The 17,486-nt window shown below is 38.7% G+C and overlaps 1 protein-coding gene across 2 annotated transcripts in view; it reads left to right on the forward strand.

Annotated features, from left to right (window-relative positions):
- Positions 1 to 17,486, forward strand: part of LOC105227241 (chitin deacetylase 1) — a 148,116-nt gene that overhangs the window by 100,058 nt on the left and 30,572 nt on the right. For both annotated transcript variants that reach the window (XM_029550616.2, XM_011206482.4), the window contains exon 5: positions 2,601 to 2,743. In XM_029550616.2, the coding sequence (XP_029406476.1) occupies positions 2,601 to 2,743 (143 nt within the window). The remainder of the gene's footprint in view (positions 1 to 2,600; positions 2,744 to 17,486) is intronic.

Consider the following 17,486-nt stretch of genomic DNA (forward strand, 5'->3'; position numbering starts at 1 on the left):
ACGTTCTGAAATGGTTGTTTGAGTGACTACCAAAAAAAAATTTAGGCTCTTCTAGTGTTTGGTAACATTCTTCATCGAGCAATGCTTCCAGTTTCTTATCAAACTTTTTGGACGCACAGGAGATTATACGTCTTCAAGCCAAAATCGTCACTTTTAAATGGTGCAAACCACTTTTGGATCACTTAGGACGTTCGGTCAGCTTGAAAATGTTTACCATAACATTCCATCAAAATACGATGACTTTTGGCAGATGTTTTCTTCATATCAAAATAAGGAAGAAGGACTTCGCACAAAAATATTTTTTGAGGTACAAAACTCGACATACATATTTGAGTGAAAGTATTATTGTTGTTTACGCTTGCGATGGGATTCTTTTTTTAATATTTTCCAAAATTTTATAATAATCTCATCAAAGAATGAAGTCTATAATCTTAACATATCTGCAGTATCACTAGAAGGAAAGACCTCTCCGATATCAAGCAAGGTTTCAGACAATCGTCTCCCTATCCCCATCCCTATCGTGTGACTTTTTCAATCTATAACTGCAAAAAAAATACGAGGTGCAGAGCTAAATAGAGAAGATTAGGAAGCGAAGCGTATGTAAATGAGGACAAGTCGAAATATCTCCTGTCATCAAACAAACAGTCGTCGCACTCGCGACTTGGCTCGCCCGACACTGTCAACAGTCATTACTTTCAAGTCGTAGGAATTTCAACTATCTTGGCACCAAGATCAACACCAATAAGAATATCTGCCTTGAAATCCAACGCAGACAACAGGTGCTACTTTGGACTGACTAGGCTATTGAAAAGTAAAGTCCTCTCTAGACGAACAAAGACAAGTCTCTCATCATTCCTGTCCTGTTATATGGTGCAAAGGCATGAGTCGATATTACGAGTTTTTGAGAGAAAGGTGCTGCGAAAGACTTATGATCCTTTGCGCATTGACCACGGCGAGTACCACAGCCGATGAAACGATGAGCTGTACGAGTTATACGGCGACATTGACATAATTCAGCGAATCAAGAGAAAAGCGGCTGCGCTTGAGAGCTCATGTTGTTCGGATGGAAGAGAACCCTCCAACTTTAAAGGTTTTCGATTTAGTACCCGCCGGTGGAAGCAGAGGAAGAGGAAGACCTCTAATCCGTTGGAGAGATCAGTTGAAGAAGGACCTGGATCGACTCGGTATCTAGAATTGGCCCCAAATAACGAAAAGAAGAAACGACTGGTGCTCTGCTATATGCTATCTGCCAATAAATAAGAAGAAGAAACCAAGATTTCCTTGGTTATTGTAGTCAGCCTAAAATTTTTAGAATTACCAAATATCACCACTGCAAGTATTCTCTTTCTTGCCATATTAACTCTTACGAAAGAGTCCATTGATTTGCTTGCAAAATTTAAACTCACTTTTAAATTACCCAAAACATCTGTTTCTGTTACTTTTAAAGCACAAAATGCTCGGCACACAAATGGCAGGCACAAACAATTTAAAAGGCGCCTCAATTTATCGCACCGCAACCGACATTATTTCAATGCACCCGCTCTTTCACTCAACCAACGCCTGTTCGTACAGTTCCGTATTGGTTTCGATTAAAAAAGAAAGTACAAGAGAACAAAAAGGCAAAATTGTGCTCATAAATAACTTTTATGTATTAAGCGAAATTGATATTTTACCATTTCCGATCAGCGCAATTCATTTTCATTCTTACATTTCCGCACTTTCGCTTGCCAGTCAGTCGTCCTGCCGACGACGCGGCGCACGCAATGCGCCACTCACCGCGCGCCGCCACACGCCAAGCGTGAACAAATCGTTCAATTGCTGCTCTTGCCCACTTGAAACTTACACTTGGCGCGCACGTCCCAGCTTTGCGGTCAGACGGCAGACGGCTGACTCCCGCCAGGACCAGCGACAAACCGCAAGCGGCACAAAGGCAATGCACGGACGTAGAGGACCGAGCCGAAAACTGCGCAGAGGGAGCTGAAAGAGACTACCATGAAGTCTCGCACATACACACACACATAGAGTCGCTTGCTGGCGTACGCGCGTCGACGAGCGAGCAATAAATTATGTTGTGCTGATTATTTTAAAATTACTTGCAATTGATGTGACTTCTTTTTTTGCATCTATTTTCCGTTACATCTTTGTATTTTATAGTTTTCTTCCTTTACTGCGCTCCGCACGCTTCCTCTGCTGCTGCAGTGCAATTAAACTTTTTTCTCGGTTTTTACTTGCGCATTTCTTCGCTGCTTTTGCTTTGTTCTTGCTATTTTGCGTGCTTTGTAATTTTTTCTGTCACTTTTTCTTCTTCTTTTCTTATGTGTTCACTTCGTGCCTTTAACGCGATTTCTTAGTCAGCAAAAAGTGCCGCGTGCTCATCTAATTAAGTTCGAGCGCTTTGAATATCGCATTGCATTGTTGTTTTTGTACTTATTTGTGCGATTGGCTGCGCGCTCGCTCTTCTTCGTTTCCAATTGATTGATTTTGCTGATTTTGCCTTTGTTGTGTGAAGTACAAAATAAGTTTTTTTCTCCAATTACCATCATTTTCATTGCAATTACCGTTACTTTTATTATATTTTTGCTATTCTTTCTGTTTTTTAGATTCCACAAATTATCCTGCTAACTTTCGATGGTGCTGTAAACTTGAATAATTACGATCATTATTTGAAAATCTTCAACGGCAAGCGCACGAATCCAAATGGCTGTGCAATTCGTGGTACTTTCTTCATGTCGCATGAGTACAGGTGAGTCAGTACAGATAAATATATAGATAATGATAGAGATATTGATGAAGACAAAGATAAAGACAAAAGCACAGAATGTACAAAGATAAAGATAAAGATAAAGATAAAGATAAAGATAAAGATAAAGATAAAGATAAAGATAAAGATAAAGATAAAGATAAAGATAAAGATAAAGATAAAGATAAAGATAAAGATAAAGATAAAGATAGAGATAGAGATAGAGATAGAGATAGAGATAGAGATAGAGATAGAGATAGAGATAAAAGTAAGGGTACCGAACACTCGATGCACCTAAAATCACCACAGCTCTAATTTTCGATTTATCTCTGTTCCTAGTTGAAATAGAAGTTGAATTTTATTTATAAATAAGTATCAGCTCGTCCCTTTAAGGAAACTTTCTTTTCATCTCTCGAACTCAACAAAGCCACATAATTTAAGAAAAATTTGTCAAAAAACATAATGTTTGTTTGAAAAACGAAAATCAATATATGTAATATATGGGTGTTGGGTACTATCGACGCGATTTGATCTATTATTTCCAATACTTTATACTATTAACTTAGCTCACTTAACTCAGCCAAGTCCAGTCCTGAGGCAGGTTATGGACGTTAAAACGAATAAAAGTAGTGTAGAAGCCCACAGGAAAAGATGAAAATTTTCCAAACTGGCTGAACAACTTCTCCAAACCTTACTAAAATATTATAATTAGTGTTTGGTACAAAATTTAACAATTTTTTTACCCACAAAGTAATCTTCCCAGTCATTCTCTCCACATAAATGAATTTATGCAATAATTATTGTATGCCATTTAAGGCCGTTTCTCCAAATAAACAACACTCATTTCCAAGCGCATTAAGCTTACACAACTCGCATTTGTACGAATTGTCTGAAAGCAGACGAGTTTGCGCAAACAGCAACACATCAGCACTTTTGACTGACACATGCTAGTCAAGGCAGCCAGACGCCGTCACATACACACACCCACGCATATTGAGCTTGCAACAGCTTACATCGTTCGTATCGCCAATTGAAGTGGCAACAAACTTTTCAGCACATCCTTCATATGAATGCGTGAAAAAAACATCGCAAAGTTACGTATACGCCCTGGCGGCGCACTCAACTGACTTTCAATGAACGGCACTGTCAAGCATATGCAAAAGCGCTTGAGGCTACTACTGTGATAAATGAGTAAACTTCAACTTGCATGCAATATTTTGCATACAACTCGCACAACAACAACAACAACAACGACTGCAATGTGTACAAATACAATAAAATAAACTTAAAATGCTGGCAGCAAGCAGAAATTATTTTTAGCGCATAGCATTTGAGTGGCAATAGTTGGAAAAATTGCTTGCATGGTCGGCAAAAACTAGTAAGCTGAATTTTTAAATGTTTGAAATTTTGTTTTCTATTACCATCCATTTTGGCGATGTGCTAGCCAATGCGAAGACAAGTAAGTGGGGGGAAATTTAAACCTTTTATTGTTAATAAAACTTGAAAAATATTGTTTCTCTAGGCAGCTTGTAGAGTTATCACGCAATTTATAGCAATATTGGCAAATAAATTCTTGAAATATATTGCAATTTTGTAAAAAAAAAAGAGTATTTTTTAGCAGTCCTTCATATCAGAAAATCCTGTTACATGGAGTGTATAGTTAGTCTTTGACTAAATCAACAAATAGTCAATATGTTTGCTAACCTTAGCTCTCTATCGAATTTCTGTGAGCTTAAGCTCAAGAAATAATACTTGAAGACTTGTTACCTGCAGATAATGGAGATTATGGCTTATGAGGTCAGTAGCCTTTTTTATACTTTTATCCGAGTTCACAACCTTTATTTACATTTTGCCAAGTTAATGACCTTAGACCTGAGCTTAAGCTCAAGACCTAATATCTGAAGACTAGTTACCTTCAGACAACATCTTGACCGTGTTCAGTGAGCCACCTTAAATATATGCTAATGAGCTTTTTTTATACATTTAGCCAAGTCCACGACCTTTCTTTATATTCCACGTCAGTGACCCATTTTCATTTGTCGAGGTTAATTGTTTACATTTTATGAGCTCAATGACTTTTTTATAGATTTAGTCGAGTCCAAAACCTTTGTTTAAATTTAGCCAAGTCAACAACCTTTGTTTATGTTTTAGGACAGTGACCCATATGTTTACATTTTATGAGGTCAATGACATTTTTGTTTACATTTTAGTCAACAACCTTTAGAAAGAAAGTGATTGTAAACTAGAAGTGGTACCAAATGGTCTATATTGGAACTAGTTCAGAGCTAAAGTAATTTCCTACAGGTTAGCTCACCAATGTGTATAAACTTGAATGAGTATACGCAAAATTTTCTATCATTTGTAGCAACATGTGGTCTGTGGGCGCAGCTAACCACAATTGAATTGCCGGAAATTCTAAATTAAATATTTTATGAATGCAGTCAAAGAAGTTATACTGTAGCCAAAGCATATAACAATTACAAATGCTGTTCATATACTTAGGCAAAAAGTGTTTTAACATAAAGTCAATATGGCACCTTGTAGCTTAACAAATTATAACCGACTTATATGAAAATATGCTTCATTTTATTCAAAAAGTCCTTATGTCAATATAGGTAAATAAGTAGATTAGGGTATTCGTCATTTCCCAATACAATACAATTCTTGCCTTAAAAGATAATGTCTAACGTAAAATCTTTCTTTACTTTCAATGAACATGAAATTTTTTGATATTTCGCATTCAGCGAGTAAACCTAAAACTTTGAAAAATCAGTATAATAATGCCAAATTTTCCGCTTTACATAAAAGTCTTATTAATTTTTTCCATAAAAACATTATTTTAAAAATTATACACAGTTAAAGTTATACATCAAATGTACTGAGGATTCATACACTTGATTTAGAAATTATGTGTTGCTCATACGACATGGTGCACCCTCAACTGCAAAAAAAAAAAAACACATCAACTTGACAACCTAACACCCTAATGTACATGCACATTTCTATAAAACATCATATTTCCACATACTACCCACACACCACCCACATACACACTCCCACCTCCCCTCTCTAATATGACACATGTGTGTAATCTACTCAGAGCGCACTTCACTTGAACTGCTGAAAAGCGTCACAAGTCCAAAAAACCAACGCAAATGATTTAATGTGACTGCGTTTCAAATTGTTTCAAGTTATTTCGCGTTGCGTTGATGTCCTGGCGACATAAAATATGGCACTCCCTCTACGCTTTCCACTCTGTCCGCCACAACTTCCACATCTTTTTTTCGCCGGCTTCGGCTGTCAACTGCTCTCAACTATATTTCGGCGCTTTCCACACATTCAAAAAATTTGAAACAGCAAGATTTATTTGATATTTCAAGTGTAACTTCGTTTCCACTGCACAAAAAAGTGCCAAAGTTTCTGTGAGCTATGTAAGTACAGAGCTCTAAAAAAAGTCAAAATTCAAGTACTCTTGTAAAATGCTCTGAAGCATTAAGTTTGAAATGTGTGGGCTCTTGAGTACTTGCTCACTTAAGAAGCGGCAAAAGTGCGTACGTTGAGTTTAATTTTTTTAAAGAAAGTTTAACAATTTAAGCACTGAATGTCGTCAATTCTCTATACTCTAGAAAGTATTTTAGTGCATAGAAGATGCCACAGTTAGGCTGATTATATATGGAAAAGTGAAGTTATTTTTTGTCAAGTAGTGGAAGTAGTTTTAGAAAAGATGCTGCAGGCAAAAAATAAATATTTTTAGAACTATCTGTAAATTTTACAATACAAGCACGAAAATTGGTTCTAATTTATGTTATAAAATATAACCGGTAATAACTTCTAAGATGAACTTTTCGGAATGGTTTTGTGAGAAACCATGAATTTATCAGCAAGATATCGTCTCATACCCAATGCAGCTGCAACAGAGGGTTGCTTTTCAGACAGAAATATAGCATTAATGAACTGACCAGCCTTAAGACATCACTTTTTAACTATTCATCACTCCCGGTATTCACCTGATATGGCACCGTGCGACTTCTTCCTTTTCGGAAAAATACATTTGCCCATGAAAGGAAAGAGTTATGCAGACGTAGTGGCCATTCAAAAGGCTTTCAACAGCTTACTGGCGGCCTTACCGGCCAACGAGCTAAAGCACTCGTTCGACATGCTTTTGGACCGTGAAAAAAGTTGTATTGAAGCAGAAGGAGACTGTCTTTAGTAAAATAAATTGACTTTGCCGAAATTTGTTCTTTTTTTAAGTCTTCTTTACTTTCGAAAGTAACTTGTATTGGTATAGTGGGCATATGAAAAGGAATACGCGGTAAGGTGTATGGAAAGCATACAAGGAGCAGCTAGAAAATGCATCAGTGGAGCTCTTAGAACAATGCCAAACTAAAGCACTTAACGTCATTATATATTTACTGCCAACAGACTTATTATGTAAGCAACTGGCAGCGATGCCAACTCTTTGACTACGGTAATTCTCCTTAATAGACGCCTGTAATTCGGAGTTTGCGAAATCCTATAGAATTGAACTTTAAGTCGATCCCAAATATTACCCTTCCTTCCAGAAAAGAGTGAAAAAAGAGTGTGATTGGCAAGGAAGCAGAGAAAAAGCATCCATACAGATGGCTCCAAGCAATATAATTAAGTGAAGGGTTGTTTCTTTTCAACAAAATTAGATACCTGAATCGCCTTCCGACTACCTGACTTCCAAGCGGAGATAACATCAATTAAAGAAAGTATTCTTGTTCTGACAAGGGGTTCTATCACACCAAAGAATATATTTATATATTCAGATAGCCATGCTGCTTTGAAATCACTTAAGTATTTTAGTGTGACATCACAGATAGTGAAAAAATGCCTTGATCTCTTGGTGGATCTAACATTTCATCATAAATCTGCAATGGCTTCCAGGATATAATTATATCCCTGGTAACTCTAAAGCAGATGAACTAGCCAGAGCAGGCACCATCCTATAATTAAATTCGATAAAGAGAGAAGTTCTACGCCTTCAACTATTTGTACATATCTAATCGGCAAGTATGTGTTAGATGTAGCTGAATCTCAGTGGAGACAATCCCTCACTCGTTCAACAACCTGAAAACCATCGCCATCGTCAAAAAAAATGATGTAAAAACTTTAGTAGGAGTGCTGGCAGGTTGGCAAACGAGCAAGCAGACTAGGAATACCGCACAAGGGCTGTTGTAGAAGCTGTCAGGAGGTAGAAGAAAAGGGAACTGTAAAACAAATACTATGCGAATGTAAAGCGTTTTATAGGAAAATTCTACAAAACACTGATTGAGTTCACGATGCTTTAGAAGTTGCACAGTGAAAACTTTTCGCACTGATGAACTTCATCAAGAGCAGGGGGTGGTTCAGAGAGTATATAGTAGAGTGAGGGCTACACAATAAGACCTCCCAAAGCCATAGGTACATCGTCAGACATCCACACCACCTACCTACCTACCTAACAATCCTTCGATATGGCCCCATAAGAGAGAATAAACAATCAAAAATTTTATATGCGTATCTGGATATAAGTTCACTTATTTCATTTTCTTCCTTACTATGTATGTGGAAATGCGCAACACTTCTAAGGCCAACTCATCAATTGATGTCATTGTGAATGTCTCAACACCAAAAAGCAGGAAAGGAATGATAAGGGACTTGTAGTTTCCTTTTTCTTCGTCGGGCGAGGACTTTATTTTTCAATATCCTACTCCATTTTAAGCTCAAGCTTTATTATTAATGGATACAATTAAGAATTATTTAAAATTTTATACCATCAACGCAAACTTTTAGAATTCGAACTCCCAACAAATTGAAATTGATATTCTCCGATTGAAATTCGGATTACATGAAATATATTTGCATCGATTTAATTAGCTTTTAGCTGCAAAAGCTTTTGCTGCGCATTAGCTCAACTCTAAGTCTTTCTTTATTCCCAAATAACTTCAGCGGATTTCCCGCTCTTCGAAAAGTTAGCAGCCCCCACTCAAAATACGGACAACATTAACCGGGAAGACTAAAAGTTTTGCGGCATTAACTGCAAAATAAAATTTTATGTTTGCATAATTTGAAACAAAAGAATCAACCGCATGCAATAAAGTTACACCAAACACAAAAAACAGAAAGTAAAAAACAACAAAAACCAAAAAAACACATCGACTAAGCTGAAATCCAAACAAATCTGCCACAAAATTGAACACTATCTGCACTCACACACACACACAAACCCACCGAATGCAATGAGTGAAGTGCGAGTGGCGCTGAGAACGGTGGTCGCCATTGTTGCATGCAACAATAGCTGCAACACAAAATAGAAATTAAATTTGCAAACTTTTTTGGCTGGATTAGATTACTTGTTTACAACACGAAAGTAAAACAAAAGCCGCAGCAACAGCAACAACAGCCAGCGCCACAACAAAAGCAACTAAACATGAATGCGCGCAACAACACAAGCGCTTGAAATGCTTGTATGAGTGTGTGCGTGTCTGTATGTGTTTGAGTAAGCAATGACGGAGAAACGGTGCAATTTGAATATGTTAAAACTCTGCCAAGTGCATTGTTAGATTTTTATTGACGTACACATCCGCTTACAACCACAGGCACACACACACAGACTCCAAACATGCAACGAAAGCCAGCACCACCACTACCACATATAACCATATCCTTTACTTTTGTTTAATAAATTATACTGCCATATAAGTTTGTTGCTGTTGTTGTTGTTAGTTGGCTGCTGAATAATATATCATTGTTTGGATTTTCGGTTTGCAGTCGGAACCGCATACCTATTCTGCATTACAATAGAAGTTTAATTATTTTATTATTATTTAAAAGAGTGGCAACTAGCTGCAACGAAAAGGAAGCGGCGTTGGGTGATATATGCAATCATTGTTGTTTAGACCGATCGTTTATTTAAGAGAGCGCCGAACGAAAGCTTAAAGTCTGATAAAATATAGTCCAGGCTATTGAGCTGCTTATTGCTGAGACAAAATGTTAAGGGTGATCCATTTCGACGTTCCCAACTCTTTTTTTAATATAAAAACTTCAAAATTAATGGAGAAGATTATCTCTTTCAGATGTTGGCCACCCATACGTATCAGATGATCCGTCCATGGAGACCAATTTTCTATAACTCGTTCGAGCATTTCGACTGATAACTCGCAAATAACACTCGTGATGTTTCGCTCCAAGACCTGAATCGCAGCGGGAGTGTCCCAATAGATTTTCGACTATACATATCTCCACAAGAAAAAGTCTAACGGTGTGATATCATACGGACTTGGTGACCAATCGACCGGCCCACAACGTGTGATTATCTGCTCACCGAAGTATTTTCTCAATAAATCCATTGATTGATGCGATATGTGGGAAGTGGCGCCATCGTATTGAAACCAAATGTCGCCGAGATCACGAGCTTCAATTTCAGGCATCAAATAGTCGGTTATCACGACGTGATAGCGATCGCCATTGACGGTTACGTTCTCAGTGGCATTAACGAAGAAATAAGGACCGATATTTTCACCGGTCCACAAATCAACACAAGGTCGAGTGGCTTCAGTTCTTACACAAGCTGTATTTGTACGCTTTCAAACGTCATTCCAAGTTGCTGTGAACGACGTAGAAACGACTCTTCACGGTCTTCGTGTACACTCTAGTCTCGGCTGCCATATTGTCCTCACTGTGTGCTGGACATGGTCTATTCGGTCGAATATTATCCAATATTGAATGCCGGGCTCAAGATGGGTGATAGTGCATCCACTTGGTTCACCCGTTAAGAACAGCGTTTCCAAGTCTTATGGCGCAGTTTAAAAAGATTAGTCGAAAAAGTTTTTTCGTCTTTATAATCAAACTTCAACTTATTTTTTTTTATATTTATAATGAACTTTTCTGGTTTCTCGGCGAAACACGGCAACAAATAATTTTCACAGACTTCTCTTGAAACCAACTTTACTCCATTCAGGGACATCTGCTTTGTCCTAAATGCAAGGTCAGGGATATATGGTGGATGCATCACAATTTCCCAGCCAAGCTCTCTCAGTTTTTCCCGAGCCATCAAAGATGTATACGACTGGCACGACATCTATTGACAAAATACGAAAATACTTTTTCGACTCCCCAATATTTAAGAGTGGTAAGCAATTACGTTACGGTGGATCCATATTACTAAGTGCCAACGAAACTCCACTTCACAAAATTTAAATTCCAGTTTAGTATGATATTCCTTCTTCATATATCACTTAAATTCGATAATTTACATAATTCAAAATTCACACCACACACTTCATGCCACTTCGATATTCGGCCCTATTTCGCAAATGGCACAGAAACTACGCCACCGGCACATAATATTATTAGCCAATCAAGAGCAAATTATACATTGGTGAAATAAGGCAGAAAGTGATTGCTGCACCGCAGGCAAATTTGATGCTTCACCATGCCCATCGAGTGCACTTTAAATATTTTCAACTGAAAGTCCCAGCAATTGCCTGCGCCCTGCAAAATCCCAACCTGCCCCACAGGCTTTTGGCGCTATTGCGGCTACTTTGCAGCTTCCTTCACCGCCTACACTGCGCAGCGTTGGCGTTGGTGATAACGCCGGTGATAACCGCTGCGATTACAAGCACGCCGCCGCGTAGTAAACTGTCTAACCACTTCCTAAGTAGTTAGCTTTTAACTTGCCCCAAGGGCACAAAAAGGAAAAAAGCGAAATCAAAGTGTTGCGATCTAACGCCACGCTGAGTTGTTCTGCCCACTCGGCAGCCTTACGCTCGCCTGGTAATCATTACGGCTATCAGAACAATCAGCTGCCTCACTATCACGGCGGCCATAATATCAGGGCAACAGCACGCAGGTAGCTTCTACAAAATCAGTTTAAAATTTACCGACTTCCGTTGCTGCTCAAACGTGACAAACTCATCAGCAATGCTGCGGGTCTGCTGTGTGCGTGTGTGTGTGTGCCTGAGCAGTTAACGTGGCAGTCAGTCGTCGCCTAACAACTGTGTTGCACATAAAAATGTTAAAAGTTCGTGCAACAACGCTTTAACCACAAGCAAACGTCCATCAGCTCAACTCAAGCAAGTGCGCAGCAGTAAAAGCCACAGTAAAAGCAACAACGCAATAAAAGCAAAGTGAAAGCATTAAAATGCCAACAAAAATCAAAAGGAGAGCGAAAGGAAAATACCACGCACACTAAGAGTAAGAAAAACCCTCTTCCGCGAAAAAGATCGCCATGAGCAAGTAAGCCAAGTTTGTGAGGTAACCTCTACTGGGTTGTGGTTCAGATCCCAGTAGCTTTGACATCCAATTTTAAGTATTCGAATACAGGGTTTGTCCGGAAAGTATTGGGACTGATTTCTTTCCATCGCGACTGTACTTCGGGGCGTGCGCGCACTGGCTGGATTCGGCAAAGGGCGTTCCTAGCTAACGAACGAGTGGCTGGTCAGTTGTCTCCGATTCTCAGAGTCAGGACAAACATTCTCGCTCGACGTGTTTCTGTGAGTGGTTCCAGCCGAAAATGCAGCGTTCGTTAGAGCAGAGGTGCGCGATTAAATTCTTTGCCAAACTCGGAAAATCTGCGACAGAGACGTTTGATATGATCAAGCAGGCTTACTCAGATGTTTCTTTAGCAAGAAGTTGTGTGTTTCGGTGACACCAGGTCTTTTTGGAGGTCCGGGAAGAGGTCACTGTGGACTTTTTTTGTTTCCTTGAATGCCTTTCCGGAGAATGCCTTTCGTGACGCCTTCAATGCTTGAAAATCGCCCTGGCAGCGCTGCATCGACGCAGAAGGAATCTATTTCAAAAGGGAAGTCTGTCAAGGTGTCACTATTAAAATCGTGAAATCTACCTTAAAAATTAATGGAGAACTTTTTTCCATGCTAAAAACTGAGCTACAACAAGGTAAACCTGGGTCTAAGAGCAGACTTTCTAAACATTGTACCGCCGATTCGTAAGACCGTAGCTCTTTGAATGCGAGGTTATGACCGTAGCTAAGAACCTCAGCCTATGCATATAGCCGCCGTCTCTTGGAGAGGCCTAGCTGTATCGACTTTGATGCGAGTATTCGAACAGCTCGATGATGACAATGATAATATCAGCCCTTTTCTCTCTCGACGAACAAGGACCAAATTCTACAAGTCACTCATCATCCCCGTCCTGCTATATGGTGCAGAGGCATGGACAGCTGATGAGTTCGCATTCCGAGTTTTTGAAAGAAAAGTTCTACGGAAGATGTATGGTTCTTTCCGGATTGGCAACGGCGAATATCGCCTTTGAGGGAATGATTAGCTGTACGAGTTATGCGACGATATTGACATAGTTCAGCGAATTAAGAGACAGCGGTTACGCTGGTAAGGTCATATTGTAGACGAAAACAGTCCAGCTCTGAAAGTGCTCGACGCAGTACCCGCCGGGGGAAGCAGAAAAATAGCAAAACCTCCACTCCGTTGAAAGACCAGATTTAGAAGGGCCTGCCTGCACCAATCAAGAAGAAGAAAGTGCAAGCTTTTCAGCTATTCGATATTAAATTGAACAAACTCTCCGGAAGCATATTTCTGTTGTTATATGAACAAGAAACATTCCACAAATATTTTTGAATAATCTTGTGGAAGAGACTTTTCTTAGCCAGATCCTACTGACTTGAGAGCGACTGGATCGAATCATTTCCGATTATATAGATCCAACTGACTTAAGTAGTAATGGCGAGATTGCTATGAAGTCCTCGGTATACTGAGTTCCCATTATCGATTTTGCAGCACTTTGGCCTTTGCAAGAATCTGAAACAGAATAGATCTACATTCGGTAATTGGTTGGATAGCAAATATGTATGAAATTTTAAAACCCGATAGTTACGTGTACCTTAACTTTTTTGAATTCCCATCAAAAAGCTTGTAGTGTGTAGAAAAAGGTTAAATAAGTAAGCGGAAGCGTAAATGAAAACTGCATAAATGTTTCCAACTTTGTAATGACCTGTGCAGCCGCAACAAGCTAACCGAGCCGTCCGCAGTCTCTCCGCGTACAGTCACCATGAACAGCTGTTATTGCCAAAGCTCTTAAAGCATTTGCCACCCACTACGCCGTTTCAACACATCGCCACGCCCCAAGCAAAGTGCACAATGGCGGCAAAAGAAAAAAAGTTCAAAAGCCGGTGGTAAAAATAATTTTATACTTTTGACATTATGTTGCACGTAAAGGTAAAGCACAAAATACCAAAAAAAAAAAACAACAACACAGTAAATGTGGTAAGGCTTTGGCCTAAAAAGCATACAAACTACGAAGTGTTTGAAGTGCGACTGCTGGAGGCAAATGACTTGAGGGTTTTCGGCCAAAAATATGTCGGCAAGAAATTACTTGAACTTCAAAGTATGTAAATAACTCTTTGCATAACTTAAAGCAAAATGGCGAACTAGCCTGAGTAAGCTCCAAATAATTTAAGATGCCGTGTAGTTAACGATTACGTGGAATTTAGGCAGCTAAAGAGGTGCTTCACCAGAATTCACCGCTTTTAAAGACGAAGTCGCTTAAACTCAGTGAAAAAAATTGTGTGGCTCTATATAATTTTCTAAGAAAATTCGTGGGAACATGAAAGCGTGGAAAATTAATTTGTTGTCTTCTCAATTATAACACGCTTTCGAAGCATATATATATATTCACAACTATCATCACTAGAATAATCAATTGTTGCACATTGGTGTTGTTATTCGGTTACCGTGAAGTTGGAATCATAGAGATGTTTTACAAGTGTGTACGGAAACAATTTTCTGGTAAGAGCCATATAGTTATGTAGACAGATAAGCAGAGTGGATATCGATGACGCATCTAGACCTTTTGGAGAGCCATTGCAATACCGTCATGACTAAAACCACATCTTTCTTTAATGCCCGCTCTGATCCGAGTCGTGCTTTCAAGGAAGCTCATCAGTACAAGAAATTTTCACAAAACAATGTCAAGAACGCCTAGGCCAATACGCAAAAAGCATGTTTTAAAGTCACCTGCTATTCTACTTCATGGCAGTTTCTAGATACAATAGTCATTGTAAAATATGGGTTTTTCAGTCTGCGTCTTGTCTGCCAGTATAGACAGTGATCATTTAACACTTCTAATCCTACTAGAGTCCTTGGTCCCATAGTATCATGGCACGTTTGTGTGTCTTCTTGAGTAAGTACAAGATTGACTTCAAGTAAAACTCAGCTAAGCCATATTTATAACATATTTATCTATTATATATCTAAAAGCAGCCAGAGGCAGTTAAATTTCCTCGTTTCCATAGTCTAATTAAATGGTGGTGCCTGTTCTGCCCAGTTCATCTGTTTCACATATACCAAAATAGACCAAGAATATCAATATGCCCTCGCACCGATTGCAGATTAATCTGGAAATAGGATGTTACACAAACTAAGAGATCAAGACATCCTTGCACTATCTTTCTTTAAACTCTACCAGACTTTAGTGATTTCAAAGCCAAATATATAAGTTAGAAACCGTGTACCAACTTTATGAAATATTTTCATTTAGAAAAGAAAGATATGTTTGCTGTCATGACCACGCCTTACTGTGTGATTTATATATCGGAAAGCCTTTAAGGTCTCGACTAATTTTTTACTATTGTCTTCTGCTACTAAATAATGTTGAAATATTTCATTTCTTTTCCTTCCAACTTAACAAACACCCTTGAACAGAAATAACTGATTTAGATGTTTCCAGTTAGTGTTTCTCCACTGCATTTAATGCACTGACATCAAGCTGTCATTACCAAAAGAGACGTCAGTAGAATACTGGAAGAATTTTCTAGTTTTTCAAAATTTTCAGAGGAAAAACAGCTTTTCAGCCAAAAACTTAGAACTAAACAAAAATGTTCAGAATTTCGTTAAAAAACTACATTTGAGTCGCAACCCTTGCTTTCTACGGAAGTTACTTTATTACAACAGATTAATATTTTTGGGTATGCCTTTCAATTTTGACTGCATTTGTTATTCGTGTGGAAAAAAAGCATCAACTTTGTATCCCTATTGTCTAAAGTGTTCATATGTATAATTTTAAGTAAATATATGTAAGTATATATACATAGGTTAGGTTTCATTTAACTACGAATATTTCGGCTTTCGAGCAATTTCTGCATCCAATAGTCAGCTACAAAGCTTGTTGTTACTATTGTAGTTTTTCTGTAACGATATCTGTTCCTCTGCAACATATACAGAGGTACCGCTCTATTGTATGCAAATATGCTTATCCACCTGTCACCCTCGCCCCAAGCCGCTGCATAAACATCAAAGCCTTACTCACATATACACATACATACATGCTTACACATTTTATCAACTGCAAACAATAGCAATAACACTTAGGACTTTCTAAAGGGGTGATTTTTTTGAGGTTAGGATTTTCATTGCATTAGTATTTGACAGATCACGTGGGATTTCAGAACATGGTGTCAAAGAGAAAGATGCTCAGTATGCTTTGACATTTCATCATGAATAGACTTACTAACGAGCAAACGCTTGCAAATCATTTGAATTTTATTACAAAATCAGTGTTCGGTTCGAAAAGTGTTTCCGCTTTTTTATCGACAAATTTTGTTCAGCGATGAGGCTCATTTCTGGTTGAATGGCTACGTAAATAAGCAAAATTGCCGCATTTGGGGTGAAGAGCAACCAGAAGCCGTTCAAGAACTGCCCATGCATCCGAAAAATGCACTGTTTGGTGTGGTTTGTACGCTGGTGGAATCCATTGGACCGTATTTTTTTCAAAGATGCTGTTGAGACGCAACGTTACGGTGAATGGCGATCGCGTATCGTTCGATGCTAACAAAACTTTTTGTTGCCAAAAATGGAAGAACTGAACTTGGTTGACATGTGGTTTCAACAAGATGGCGCTACATGCCACACAGCTCGTGATTCTATGGCCATTTTGAGGGAAAACTATCGGACAACAATTCATCTCAAGAGAAATGGACCCGTAAGTTGGCCACCAAGATCATGCGATTTAACGCCTTTAGACTAGATTTTTTTGTGGGGCTACGTCAAGTCTAAAGTCTACAGAAATAAGCCAGCAACTATTCCAGCTTTGGAAGACAACTTTCCGAAGAAAGTCGGGCTATTCATTCCGGCCGAAATGCTCGAAAAAGTTGCCCAAATAAATTGGACTTTCCGAATGGACCACCTAAGACGCAGCCGCCCCCCCCCCCCCCCGGTCAACATTTAAATGAAATTATCTTCAAAAAGTAAATGTCATGAACCAATCTAACGTTTCAAATAAAGAACCGATGAGATTTTGCAAATTTTATGCGTTTTTTTTTTTTTTAAAAAGTTATCAAAGCTCTTAAAAATCAACCCTTTAGTTATATCAGCATCGTCAGTTAGCCAGAAAACCTTTGGGGATGCACAGGCGAGTGACCAAGTCAGAGCAGCATTCTATTACATAACCTCTAACAACACGGGTGAGGAAGCAAACTTTAACTAAATATGCGCATGTGTGCATCTAATACTTATGTGCTTGCAGCTGAAATTTCATAAATGTGCAGTTATATATGCATGCGCTTAAGTTCGTGCATGTGGCAACACTTTTCTATTATTTCGGCGTCAATCACATGGCTTTTGTGTGTTGCTTTGTATGTGTCTGCATATACATATGTACAGTAATATGCAGCTGTTAATGATGCCGTTGTCGCTGACTGACTGCTATTATGTCACCCTGCCCTGCCACGACGTTGGCACTGCTATTGTTTTAAGTTTTTGCTCCTTTCGTCTGG

The sequence above is a fragment of the Bactrocera dorsalis genome, chromosome 4 (assembly GCF_023373825.1).
Source record: "Bactrocera dorsalis isolate Fly_Bdor chromosome 4, ASM2337382v1, whole genome shotgun sequence".
NCBI lineage: Eukaryota > Metazoa > Arthropoda > Insecta > Diptera > Tephritidae > Bactrocera > Bactrocera dorsalis.